Genomic DNA, 15428 nt, shown 5'->3' on the forward strand with positions numbered 1-15428 from the left:
CAGTCGTCATGCTGATACCACATCTGTAAGTGAGTTTCTAACGGCACTTCTTCTAATAACTGTGATAATTGTTGGGACAAAAAATCAGTATATTTTTGGCCATTTAATGTACTCTTGATAAAGAAAGGGCCAATGATTCTATTTTGTAAAATACCGCACCATACATTACAGCTCCATGGACGTTGACGTTCTACTTGTCGAAGCCACATTGGATTTTCAACGGACCAGTAGTGCATATTTCCTTTATTTAATTGTCCATGATTAGTAAAAGTTGATTCATCAGTAAATAATATCTTATTGAAAAAGAATTCATCGACCTCCAACTGTTGCAGCGCCCATTGACAAAATTCCAACCGATTAACATAATCATTCCCATGAAGTTCTTGATGTAACGAAATGTGGTACGGATGAAATGAGTGGCGTTTCATAATGCGTAAAATACTTGTCTTTGAAATACCAGAATGTCTCTGTATTTGTCGAGAACTGATATGTGGATTATATGCAATTGCAGCCAAAACAACAACTTCTGCTGCTTCATTAACCCCGTGACTGTCAGTGACGCATATATGCGCAGAAAAAAGTCGTGCCATTTTTGTCTCATGACGCATATGTGCGCATTTGAAAAAAAAACATGAAAAAATAACATATCTGACTTTACTGGTGTAATGTACGATTTTTCTCTGACTTTTCACTCAAGATTTAACGAATTTTTTAACGAAACATAGTCTACCAACGATGTTTCTTCAAAATAATAATTCGCAATAATTGGAAGGAGAATTTACATTGAGACAAGAACGAGGGTTTATGTTGAGATTATTTTACCAAGAAGAAATTTTGTAATATGGCGAATAGATGTAAGCGAATATTGTATTATAATATGCGTATGATTTAATGTTACATTAACTTAACTATATACTGAAGATGGTCAAATTTTTATGACCGAAACGTTTAAACTTATATTTTAATAATAAAATACGGACTTGAATAAGTCCTCACAAAATAGATCTTGTGCGTGGTTTTTATGCTTTTTGATTTGACAATTTTGTTTTTGATTTAAACCACATTTTATAAAAGTGTTATAAAAAAAAAACATGTTTATACTTCATCGATTCTACTGTAATTTGCTCAATCATGATTTTTGAGGTCGCTGAATCCGAATTTGCAATCGGATTTTCAAAATTTAAAATGGCGGATCCAATATGGCGGACGCAAGTTTTAAAAATGGTTCGATTTTGACGAAAGTGAGTACCTTGGGATTTTGGACGTCGCTGAATCTGATTTTGACATCGGATTTCAAAAATTCAAAATGGCGGATCCAATATGGCGGACGCAAATTCGAAAAATAGATGTTCGTGATCGCGAATTTAGAATTTGAGTCCCGACCCTAAGTATCTGAAACTCGGATATATTTTGACGAATAAAAATTTAGCAAACCATTCATGGCAAATTGTCCATCGTAAAAAATGTAAAAGAATTTTTTTTTTGTTTTTATATCCCGCTCTCTGTCGAACCCAGAATCACGAATCGAGGACGTGGCGGTTGTTGACTCCGTTTTTTTTACTTTTTGTATTTTTTTATTTTTTTTGGTGCTTTTGGCGTTTTTAAATTTTTTATTATTTTTATTTCCATTATGATTTTATTCTTTTTTTTAATTTTGTTTTCTGTATCTATTGTTTTTTTATTTCATTTTTTGTGATTTTAGGATTTTTGTATGCAACAATTTATAATCTCTAGTTATGTGCTTGGGCAACAAATAAAAAACTATTTCAGTATTTTACCTGACAACACCATCATTCGTGATACTTTTGGAAGCAAGGTACCACGCATAGTGGAACATTATCACATTCTTTGCACATGAAATATGTTTCCTTCCTTTGTTTTTTGGAATGACATTCAATGCATCGCTTTCTCCTCTTCTTATCGTCTGAAATATAGGATGGATAGTGATTTTGTGACGAGCGTAGAGGATTTTTGGGTTTGCAATGATACTTCTTAGATAATGTGTGTTGATCACAATGTTCTTCTAACAGCTCTGCTGCCAGTGCACGACGAAACTGTAGAGAAGTTTTTTTTTTAAGTCAGTTTGGAGATGATTATAGACGACGAAAGCATTGTAAATTGCAGTATTGAATAAATGAAAGTATAATTTGTGATACTACTTGACAGTCTTGTGAATCGTTTCGTAAGAAGAAATAGACTGAACTGTTTTATCTACACCTCCCATATTGTTATTATAAGAAATAACAACATTTGGCTTCATGATCTTTTTCTTGGTGTGCCTATCTATTTTTCCGGTATCAATCATGGCTGGATTGTGCATTGTTGTGAGCATCGTAACAACTTTTTTGTCTTTCCATGCCAGAAAAGCCATTTTTGGAGTGTACCAAACTGTCATGTCACCAACTCTTAGATTTTTTGTGTTTTCCTTTGGCATGTATTTACGATTTTCACGCACGGTTCCGCAGACATTCGTTTTTTCATCGACAAGCTCTTTGCACAAAAGTGGAGATGTATACCAGTTGTCAATGTAAAGCGATCGGCCTTGACCTGCGAGATCTCTAAGTAATGTTTTTACTACTGTGCCAGATATGCCTATTCCTTTACGGGCTCTTTCATTTTCACGATCTTTACCTATGTACATGTTCACATCATAAACGTAGCCAGTTTTTGACTCGCAATTTTTGTATGCTTTTATCCCGAAACGAGCTCGTTTATTTCGATTACATTGCCTAAAACTTAGTCGACCTTTCCACGGTATCAATGATTCATCAATGCTTATATCTTTTCCTGGTCTATAAACAGCTTTGAAGTTATCAACCAGAAGTTCGTAAACAGAACGAATTTTTCTAAGCTTATCTGTTGAATCATCTTCATTTTCGGAGAAATGTAGTAAAGTCAGCAAATGACGGAATCGGTTGTATGTCATCACAGAAGAAAAAAAGGGTGTTGCTAACATAGTATCTTTGGTCCAATACATGTCAAGCGATGGTTTGTGTATAATTCCCATCAAAATAATTATTGCATGGAATGTATACATTTCATCAGGATCTGTTTCTGTATACTTTAGTATTCTCGAAAAGCTTTCGGCTTTAGTTTGTTAGCAAGACTCAAGGCATTTTTTGTCTCTGCAGCATACCTATTTGTTTCGTAACAAATCATCTCAATCATATCTTTCGAAAGAAACTTTTTCAAAATCTCGGCTGGACTGTTGTTCCTATTCAGACCACTGTCAGATTGCACACCGGCATTCAAATCAGTAAATGGATGAAATATTGGCTCAAATGGTGACTGTTCAGACTGTCTAGTCCACGTCAGATCTTTTCGGAACCTATCCAAGCGCTCAGATAATGATACACTTTCATTCTCAGATTCTGAAAGCACATCTTGAGCACTTTCCTGTGGCCCACTGTTGGATTGCTGAATCCCTTCTGCTTCATCGTCACTCTCGACGATCAACCAATCATCGTTATCGAGAGAAATGTTTGTGTCCGAATCAGAACTGTTTATTTGTACTTCATCAATTTTTCGTTTTTGAGTATACACCGAACGTGCCCTCAACATTATAGTAAAAAAAGACCGTATCTTACAATACCCTGTATTTTCTTAGAAATATGATATAAAATCGATGTCAAAGTAAAAAGTGAAGATTCGATTCTTATTTCATTTTATACGCTGAAAAAAAATACATTGGTCTCCCAAATTCTTCGATGATGACCACGAGTGGAATGGTGGGTTAAATACAGGGATTGGAAGTAACTCGTTAATTGTAACGAAGTTACAGTTACAAGTTACTTTTTTGGTAACTTTACTGGTAACTGCGTTATTTTCTTTTTTTGGTAACTGTAACGGTAACAAGTTATATTTTTTGGGTAACGGTAACGAAATTTACAGTTACTTTTGTCGTTACTTTGCACACGATTGAACACGGTTCGATTGGATACATGCTATTTATAGCGCTTATCAATAGACTTGAAAGCCCTTAGACATTCGGCCGTTATGATTCAGTAATTATTTTACACTTCTATCTTCTATGTAATACATAGGACATACAAATATTTCAGTTTGCTGCATATTTTACAGGTTTTAGAATTACAAAATTGTGTTTTAAAAAAATTAAAAAATAAATTAAATAATAGTAAAATGAGAAGGGCTATGAACCCAAAAGCGAAACAGTTTAAAAGACGATGACAATAAGTGTCGAAACGTCGTTTGTTTTTATCTTGTTTTATCTTTGTATTGTTCTAATATATATTTATACATTTAATTACATTGTCATCGTCGTTCTTATCGGAAATAAACTGTTTCATTTTTGGCTCGTAACCCTTCTCATTTTACTTTTATTTAATTTATTATTTGAGCCATTCTACATTTTTTTTTTTTTTAAATAAAACTATATATTTGTCAGTATTACATATAAAAAAAAAATGCAAAAGTACATTTTTAAATTGATTTTAAAAAAGTAACGGAAAAGTAACGAAAAGTTATTTTTCAAGTAACGGTAACTGTAACGAGTTACTTTTAAAAAGCGATAACTGTAACTGTAACTAGTTACATTTTTTACTCGGTAACGAGTAACTGTAACTAGTTACTTTTAAAAAGTAACTTTCCATTCCCTGGTTAAATATTGGAGAACGCGATTATGCGTATCGTAGATTGACCTCGGATCAAAAGAGAGTCGAGTCTATAGTAGATGGATGCCTAGAACGGTGCGCTCCAGAGACCTAGACCCCTAGGGCCTGCAACTGAGAGCTTTTGGAAATATGTGTATGAAGCCAGATAACAGTCAGTCTATTTTAAATGTGAGTGTTTGTTTTTATTTCCGTGACCCAAAACGGAAATAAAAAGCCTATACGAGACAATAAATTTCTCGCTAAATATTTATATTGTTTATATTATTGAAGTAAAACTTCTTTAGGCGCTTTAGCACAAATCGGATCAACGGAATTTCGTATGCAACGAAAAAACACCATGAAGTTGGCTACTTTTATAGCGCCTTAGCGTGAATCGGAGCCATGAGGTTGCCTCTACATTTAAAATTGAAATTTTAAAAATTATTATATCTCGAACACGGTAAGAGATACGTAAAATCCGAGAAAATTTTAGGAGTTTCTAAAGGGAGGTTGAACTCATCCAGATTTACGCCCCCGTACTCACTTTTTAAAATAATTTCAACATTTTAACAGTTTTAAAGTTTTTACTAAGAAGACGACCCATGCGCAGTAGTGAAATACAACACTTATGCATGCGCAGTAGTGAAATACGACTTTTCGGGTTCGGCCGAGCGCGGGATATATATATATATAAAAAAAAAAGGAAATCCGATTTCAGATTCAGATTCAGCGATCTCAAAAACCCCAAGGTATTCACTTTCATCAAAATCGAACCATTTTTCGAACTTGAGTCCGCCATATTGGATCCGCCATTGTGAATTTTAGAAATCCGATTTCAAATTCGGATTCAGCGACCTCCAAAACCATAACACTAAAATTATAGGATAAATCAATGAAACTTTTTTTCCAAGACAAAAATGGCACGAAAAGTTGATTTTCGCCTGACAGCTAAGGGGTTAATTTGCAAAGGAGGTCGATTTTTTATGTGATTGAAGTTTGGATCGTTCTTGGATCGAAGCAATCGACGATCACTCGTATATACATGTGACCGAAAATTATAAACGTATGTCGAATCGTTACAAAACAAAAGGTAAAGGTGCAAGCACAATCGAATGGCAAGCGCCATTCGAGCGATCAAAAATATCTTACGTCCGTCCCAGCGTCCTGTGGTGAAATCCAAGAGCTGAAGGACGATGTCCGAGATCACAGACGGTAGTAAAAAAAAATTCGTCCCCCTCGCTGACCCGTAAGGGCACCGTATACACATACGAAGTATGTATACATGGAGCGTGCGCGGGCGCCGCTCGAGCGATCAAAAATTTACTACGTCCGTTCCAGCGTCTGGTGGTGAAATCCAAAAGCTGGAGGACGATGTCCGAGATCACAGACGGTAGTAAAAAAAAAATTCGTCACCCTCGCTCACTCGGAAAGACGCCATATACAGATATAAGTAATAATTCGTAACTGCGTATCCGGAAGGATACGAGAGGAAAGGAAATCGTTTTTTTTTTTTTTTTGAATGAGGGAAAAATCTTTACTAGCCCTTTTCGGGACGACGACTGTCACATTTGTGGGTGCTGTGACGGCTAATTCATCTCTCCCGGGAAGGGAAGACGCCTAAAATTTTTATTGGGTGTGCTGGATTCGACCTGCGTGTGTTCTTCGCATGTGAGACCACCGCGCCGATCGCCTACCAGCTAAAAAACCCCCTGTTATTCTATTTACATAAATCCAGTGTTGACAAGTAACGCATTATTTGTAACGCCGTTACCATTACAATTTTTTTTTTCGGTAACAGAAAAAAGAACAGTAACGAGTTATTTTTATGATGTAACGTTGCCAACCCTGTATCTATCACCCATACATCCCATACGACATACGTAAATATATGGTATCTTTTGTAATGTTGTATGGTGTCTTTTTTAGTATTTTTTTTATAGATGTGCCACGGAGAAAAATATTTAGTTGATTTAGCTGGACTTCTTGTAGACAACGAACGATATAGAATTCTGGTTAAGTTATAGTAATAACGTATCTTAAAAGCGATATGAAAAGTTACAGATTCGGACTTTGCATCGCGATATCTCCACTCGTAGGGCACGTAAAAAAATAATAAAAGCATTTTTATTATACAATTTATGTAGTGATTATCGATTGAGTGAATATGGAATTTGAACAGTTCATCCGTTATTGAGATCCGATAATCTTATTCTGCCGCAACTCGCCGGCTCGTGTAAAATAGCTATGGCAGTGTTGCTGCGTCTGACTTAGCGCCGAGACATCTACTGTGATTTATATTTTCTAAAATTCTGATTATTTCAATCAGAATTCTGATAAATTTGGAACCTGTTATTTAAATCAGAATTTTGGTAAATATAACCTAAATCTAGTCGATTTAACCCGAATTATGGATCATTCATCTTCCACCAGAATTCATGTTAATTCAACTAAATATTTATCTCCATGTGGTATTTTTAATCATTTGGTGTCTTTTTTTACAAACAGCATAATTAAGGTTATAATTAAAAATGAATGAGGAATTTAGATACAAGAGTCGTCTGAATAGTTTTGAGCCTAACATAGAAACAAGTAATTTTTTGGTCAAATTCAATTTTATTTTTCAACATAGTCTCCTTTTAAGTCGATTCATTTTTTCCAGCGATGCTTCCACCTCTTTAATCCATTCAAATAATATTGAACGTCTTGCTTTGCAAAATAGGCGTCTACGGATGCGATGATCTCCTCGTTCGATGAAAATTTATGTCCTTCGAGCCAAACTTTGAGCCTAGGAAACAGAATAAGGTCGCTGGGGGCCAGATCTGGTGAATAATATGGGTGGTCAATTTATTCGAATCGCAATTCGTGAATTTTTGCCATAGCGATCGCCGAAGTGTGAGACGGTGCGTTATCTCCAGAGTGAGCAAGCACCCAACGCGCGGTTAACATATATAATTCTTTAGTGAATATATAACAAATACGATTTGATATTAAATGGAGACTATGTGGAAAAATAAAATTGAATTTGACCGAAAAATTACTTTTTTCTATGTTAGGCTCAAAATTTTTCAGACTACCCTCATTTCTAAATTTTTCATTCATACAATTTTAATTATAACCTTAATTATGCTATCTTTTTTACAGACATGCTATTTTTACAGACATGCTGATTATGCTGTCTTTTACTGACATTTTTTTAATTTATTGTCTATTTTAGACAATACAGACATAATATTTTTTAATTTGGTATCTTTTATAGATATAATATTTTGTTAACAATTCGAAAACAGCACTGTGGCCACACAGTGCTGTTTTCGATTTATGATTTATTAAATACAAAAAATGAATAAATTTTCAATATTGAAATAAATATCTTTAAGTATTAAGTTTCATTACGATAATTAAATAATATAATTATTAAGATATATTTAAAGTAAAAGTAAACAATTATAGCGAATAGTTAAAATTTAGAATTAAGGAAATTCTTAAAATTATATAACATTCTGAAATTATGTTTTTGTATCTTGTGAGGTATGTTACTTCAGATTGGTTTCAATTGTGTTATATATGATAAATGACATAAATAATATTTTTAGAATTGGAACATCTCATCAAGCAATGTGATGTGACATATCTGACAAGGATTAACGTATGTTGAATTGATGATTGAATAATTGTATTAGCTGAGGAAGGTTCAAAATGAATCGAAACGTTCGAATTTTTGAATAAATTGATATCGAGTAAATCTATCAATTTTTATATTGTATTTGCGTAACAACAACAACGTCGTACCTACTCTCATTTGCCCTTTGACAACTGAATTCTGAAATTAATTAATTTAAAATAATATATAATTAAGGGTACATTCTCATTAGTAAGGCTGAAAAATAGGCTATTTTCATGATTTTTTTTTGAGGAAAGTAAAAAATATAGACACTCAAAATTTTTTAGGTATATTTATGGTACTTTTAAGTTGCTTGTAAAAAAATTTTAAGTCATTTTATGAAAATCCCGAGGTAGGGCATGGTGCGCCGTGGACCACTGTGAAAAAAAAGGACCTCGCTGGCGACCGTTCTACAGGTCGTAAGAATTATCTGAAACAAAAAATCGAAAAAGATTCTTGTTTAGTATGAGTGTGGTTATGTCGTGAACTTCAGAAAATGAAATCTATCCAAAAATAACAAAATGGCAGCGTTTTGAAATTTTTTTTTGTTTTTAATGAAATTTTTCGTTAGTTTTTTGTTTATAAAAAAATCAATTTGCAATGTATTGGCATAATTTTGGTTCACGCGATAGACAGTTTAATTACGCGTATTTAAAAAAAAAAACATTAAGATTCGTTGAAAATTGACTGAGTTATCACGGTCGCCAGCTCGAAAAACGTTGTTTTCCAGAAAACGCGTTTAAAGTTTTAAGTATAGTTTTTTCGACATAAATGTTTATATCTGGATACTTACAGTTTGTCAGCTATTCCAGGACCATATAACAATCCTTCAACTTCCTCAAAATTGATTTGTTTCTGCAGTCTTTTATTTTTCCTTGCCATTCTCGCCTCAATTGAGTGAATCGTCGATAATCGTTCAGCGTCTTTGATCCGGTTAGCGTCGCGAGTGCAAGCATACTCGTATGCATTTGGGCCGATGGTGACTCCCATAACCGACATAATTTTCACAATCGGTTTAAAACCTTCGTTGACGAATCGAACTGTATTTATTGCTTTTTTTGTCTTGAGGCATTTTAAAAAACACATGCACTGCAACGCGAAAAACGCGGGAGATACAAAAACGCACAGTGTAAAGCGTACAAAAAGCGCACAAAAAATACAGTGTAAAGAGGATCCGTCTAACGCCAAAAATAGAAAACCTTGAGTGAAATCATAAACCGACAGAAAGGTCGATAAATGTATCGATAAATGGTCGGCGTTACGTATTTGTGCCGCGCGGCGCTCGCTACCTGCTTTGACGCGTTAGCTCGGAGGCTCATAACTTTTGAACCGTTACGAATTTCGATTTGCCCTTTTAACATGATATTCTAGACAGTTATAGCTATCGAATTCCGCAAAAAAAAATTTTGACCAAAATTTGACCCAACTGACGAGAATGTACCCTTAATAAAATATTTTATTAGTTATTATTATTAATAATAATTAAAACAAGGTAAAGGACAATGAGAGTCAATTCGTAAGTAAACAACAAAGTGATTATAACATTACATCTATAATATGACTTTCAATGGGAAGACGTTAAAATTTTAGATGAAGAACCTAATTACAGAAAGCGAATAATTTCTGAGATGCTTAACATTAAAAAGCAGAAAAATAGTCTTAACTTACATACGGACACCGAAGGTCTTCACGATTCTTACATTCCCATTGTAAATAAGGTTTAATCTTTTGTTATCGATAATCGACACACTGCTTAGTTTTGTTGTTACATCACAGTATACGCAAGATAATTAAACGTGTCAGTACACTTAATCCTCGCATTTGTGTCATACTACATTTTTATTGCAATAAGTTTTGAGAAAATGTTTTATATTATTTTTGTATTCATTTTACTCTATGACTTTTTTTTGTTTCGTTTTACTTATATTGTAAACTGACAATTCATTTTCGTTGGTGAGTTAGACAATATATTCTTTAATTTTTTTTAAATTTTATTATTTTCACATCTTTTGATTTTTTTTCTTTTTCTCTCATACTAAGTTACAGATACATTGTTTCAATATACGATTTTGTCATCCTATATTGTCAATGTTGCGTAACGAAGAAAGTAATCGAGGAGTCAGTAAGGGTTGCGTCTCAATGCTGAAATGAAGAATTTTTATTGTACGTCTGAAGAGGACTCAAACCAAGAGTCGAAACTTGTCACGAAATTTTATATCGAGCGATTTTGTATATTGTTATATATTGACGGATATTCTAATTTTTGCGGCTAAGTATTTCATTATATTATTTTTCTTTTAAAAATTCATATTATAGATTTAATGTTATAATCGCTTTGTTGTTTACTTACGAATTGACTCTCATTGTCCTTTACCTTGTTTTAATTATTATTTTCATATAAAGAGTCCTTCAACTTTAATTTTATTATTATTAATATTATAATTAATAAGATACCTTATTATGGAGTAAATTTCCATGTTTGCATTTACTTATTTTTAATCATCCAATATCTTAATGCTTTTTTGACACAATATACACGTGTATATAACGTTAGACTTTGCCCATTCCTGTATGTTTCGTTGTTCGCTGATTCTTCCAATGCATTGTGGATGTGTCCAACGCCTGCATAAATTACACATTACTAAATCTTTTTTTCGATTACTGAAACAAAACAAACATACCTCTTTCATAACTAAAGACGTACGAAGTAATGTTTCTGCAATTTCATTTCGAAGTAATGCAGGTTCTAATAATGTACCAAAATCTTTGTCTTCAGCAATACATTTTAAATAATGTAAAACATATATACCGCAATTATTTGCATCAGTTTGGAAAGGACGTTTAGATATTTTAGTTTCTTTAAACACAACATTTTTCAATTCGCTCAAAGATGTTTTCGGACAATCTTTTAAAAATTTTTGAAATAGTTTTATCGCTCTTTCATTATCTTTGCCATGTTCATATGGATCCAACAACGTAATAGTTTTCTCATCAATATCGACAACTAACAATCTTCAGTGTGACTGATATAAGTATGGCAATAACATTTTTCCACATATCTTTTCATTTATGTTATACATAAACCAGTTTTCATGTGGTTTTCTATTATAATAATCACCCAATATAAATGTCGTATGATCTGTAGGTACATATACAATATTTTTCCAATTGTTTATGTGAGAAACAGCGAAACAATCTATAATTGTTCCGTCGATCCATTGCTTTGATTGTAATGTTTTGTACTGTTCCGAAAACAAGTAGAATTCTTTATCTGATATTATTGGTGTATTTCTGATTGCAGAATATCGACCAATAGTTATGCTCACCTCGGTGTCCTGCATATAATATTCAGTGTCAATAAATAAACCGTTATTCAAAGCTTCATTATGCGTTGAGTTATCACTTTGTTGCATAAGAATTTGTTTGTGCTAAATTTGTTCATTATCACGTATAGGTGTGCAGGTTATTGGCTCTACCTTTTTCATCATCTGAGCTAATTGTCGCCCTTCCATATGACTATATTTTTTCCCTTTTTTACGACGTTGCCACATTTCTTCTACAAATGGATTTAATGGACTTGCAAGATACAATCGCTTCATTGTACTTCGACGGTTTTTAATTGGAACATTAAGCGCTGCTTCAGCAGTAAAACTGCTGATATAATTCTTCATTTTATTGATGAAACGACCAATCTTCAAATTTACTTCTCCTTGTAAAATTTCTTTCTTTACTACATTAAAGTAACTTTCTACATATGCATTACTTAATCTTGCAATATTAGGTGTAACCAACGATAAGAGAATACTCGTCCACATTGGAGCAAATGGCATCAATTTGTATGTAATGTATTCTGCGATTTCAGGATTGTAATATTCATTAGTAATATCGTCATCTGTTTGATCCAATTCTTCTTTTAATTTTACATATTTATTATTATATCTTGCAAAAAAGGGAGAAGTAGTAAAAATTGTTTTTTCATTTTTATCGTTTGATGCACTTTCATATTCAAAATCCTGAATTTCTTCTTCAATATTCTCCATCTCATTAATTATATAAATCTTTTTGTAAAATTTATATAGCCTTGTTATGTTTACTTGGGCTTTCTCTGCATTACGAGTTAAAAGAATAGTTATAAATTCTTTGAATATTTCATTTAATTGTAATATCTCTGTACTCATCAACATTGTTGCTACACATTCAAGTAAAAATGTCTTTACTCCAATACATTTCGGGAACTTTTTATGCATATATGACGACACACGTTTCGTAAAATGTGCGCAACATGTATGCACAAGTAATAGTGTATTATCAACTGGTAGCTCTTTATCTAAATATAAATATACACGTTTTAAGTAATCTATAATATCACATCTGTTCCATTCGATCATAAGAGAATTTATTAAGGCCCAACATCAATCTATTATTACAATTTTGAAAAGTGGCCATTTTCTTCGATTTGTTTCTACAAAATGTCGATATCTTTTTAATAATAAACTAATTGATGGAATATCATGCTCGGATGATACTATTTTGATAATAGGTATTATTGACTCATTTTTCTTGATAACCATGGCGTAGTACAATATCCTTTTACAATAAATACCTTTTGGCTTGCGTACTACTGATCCTGTTGCATTAAAATGAGCTATTTGATCATTAACATCAATAATGTTTAATTGTTCTTGTGAATACATGATGGCATATAAAGGTAGGCCAACATATTGTATATACAAATTTTTATTTCGGGTCAGCGAAGGGGACGAATTTTTTTTTACTACCGTCTGTGATCTCGGACATCGTCCTCCAGCTCTTGGATTTCACCACAGGACGCTGGGACGGATGTAGTAAATTTTTAATCGCGCGAGCGGCGCCCGCGCGCACTCCATGTATACATACTTCGTATATGTATACGGTGCCCTTACGGGTCAGCGAGGGGGACGAATTTTTTTTTTACTACCGTCTGTGATCTCGGACATCGTCCTTCAGCTCTTGGATTTCACCACAGGACGCTGGGACGGACGTAGGATATTTTTGATCACTCGAATGGCGCTCGCCATTCGATTGTGTTTGCACCTTTACCTTTTGTTTTGTAACGATTCGACATACGTTTATAATTTTCGGTCACATGTATATACAAGTGATCGTCAATTGTTTCGCTCCAAGAACGATCCAAACTTCAATCACATGATTTTTTTTCTTTGAACAAACACTTCCAGATTCACGAAAATTTTTAATAAGACGTTTAAAGGTATCACGAGACGGTAAACGTTTTTCAGGATATCTTTGGCCGTATAATTTTCGCACCTCTAAAGGGCTTCTTCCACTTTCACCATAAATAAGAAGCATCTCTATTCTTTCCTCTTTCGTATAATCATTCATACTTCAAACCTGATATATCGAAAGTCTGAGTTAATACTAAACTGCGCACTGTTTATCTACACTATACATAGAATTCATGTTATGGAATGTGAAACATCTTACCTTGATTCATAATTTGAACATTGTTAACAACTACACAGGAGAACATGAAAGTGCGTATTTTGGCTGCATGTGCAAGTATATATTCAGAAATGATAGAGAGAGCAACAGAATCATTCAAATATCGTCTCTAAAAATGTATTGAAGTCCGAGGGCATCATTTTGAGCATCTCTTTGAATAAATTTTTTGTTAGAATAAAGTATAAAATATCTCGTGAACACTATTGGTTTTTTGATATCTCTACCTTAATACTTTTATATGCAAAATAATTAGAGGAATCACGTTATCTAAAAAAAATTACATAATTCCATTTAAAAAAGTGGAGGTGACCTTCATATCTTCTTAGCGCCTCCACTTAGAAAAAAAAACAATGTGATTAAAACGTGTCTTCCTCGACACCGTTCCATTTTTATTTGAAACATTTTTTCGTATTGTCAAAAATAAACGAAATATTCAAGATGTTAAGATTTAAGTGGACCACCCGGTATATTATATAATGTATAATGTTTATACATTTATAAGCGATCTTTCTTCTGGATTTTTTCATAAATTATCATTTTATATTTAAATAAAAAATTTTATATATGAAAAAAGCGTTAAAAGCTTAAGTTAATTTTTCTTGAATGTATTACATTAGACAATCACACTAGTCAAAGTCACTACGAGCAATAAAATACTACTTTGTAAAAAAATACTAATTGTGTACATTGATTAATTGACTAGTGTGATTAAATTCGATTGAGACTGTAGAATATATTTGATATCATTTGACGAAAAAAAACTTGCGTTATTTTAATGTAACAAAGCTGAAATGTTTTGGTGTGTATTTTAATGAAATTTACTGTTCGAAGAAAGATCGTGCGTGCGTCATGAACATGTTCCATCTTTTTTCTGATTAGGTCATTTTATTTTCGAAGGTTATCGTTCTGAAGCCAATTCAAATCTATCACAGGTGAAAAATATAAATTGCTTCATATGTTTATGGAATTCATTTATTAGTATTACTCGTTTTATCTCTCAGGAGCTGCTTGGAATCGCTCTGATTTGCTCCAGATGGAAGGTTAGGCCCTAAATAATATATATGTCTATATTGAAAAAAGAGAAATCTAACCAGTTCTCAAGAGACAAAACAAGCAATACTACAGAAACTAGGATCTATATTCTGACGATATACACATGGGAATAGATATACTTAGCCATCTACCAAAATATAATGAAATATAGTAATTTAATAGACTCGTGTTATAAGAATCAAAAGGTAATAAGAATGTTTAATCGAGTCATTGTACTTGGTGTTGGTGTGAAGTAATAAGTGTGTTTATTGTAGCAATTTACATACGTTCGATTCTACAGGGTGTACCAGAAAAAACGTTTGTCCTTAAAATGACGTATTCCTGAGGTGATTTTAAGACATTTTTTCCTTAGTCAAAATTTTATCTGAAACATAGATTTTGAATTATAAGCTAAAATTGTTAGCGAATTACGAGTCGCGTATGGAAGGCAGGCAGGGGCGGCGCAACTCATCGGTCGATGCGGGCGCCGAATTGCGATCAGCTGCTCGCTACGTATGAAATGCGTGTTACGATAATACACGCGTATCTCCTCCTCTCTCTAAAGCGCTCTCTCTCTCTCTCTCTCTCACACACACACACACACACACACACACACACACACACAC

General features: G+C 33.2%; 1 protein-coding gene across 1 annotated transcript; it reads right to left on the bottom strand.

Annotated features, from left to right (window-relative positions):
- Positions 1–2155: 2155 nt before the first annotated feature.
- Positions 2156–2926, bottom strand: LOC108778808 (piggyBac transposable element-derived protein 4-like). The gene has a single exon (XM_018546098.1). It carries the CDS (start codon positions 2924–2926, stop codon positions 2156–2158), a length of 771 nt encoding a protein of 256 aa, XP_018401600.1.
- Positions 2927–15428: the final 12502 nt, after the last annotated feature.

The sequence above is a fragment of the Cyphomyrmex costatus genome, unplaced genomic scaffold (assembly GCF_001594065.2).
Source record: "Cyphomyrmex costatus isolate MS0001 unplaced genomic scaffold, Ccosl1.0 scaffold510, whole genome shotgun sequence".
NCBI classification, from domain to species: Eukaryota; Metazoa; Arthropoda; class Insecta; order Hymenoptera; family Formicidae; genus Cyphomyrmex; species Cyphomyrmex costatus.

Excerpts from the sequence above, each read along its gene's own strand:
- LOC108778808 (XM_018546098.1), bottom strand. The coding sequence starts at position 2,926 with ATGACATACAACCGATTCCGTCATTTGCTGACTTTACTACATTTCTCC.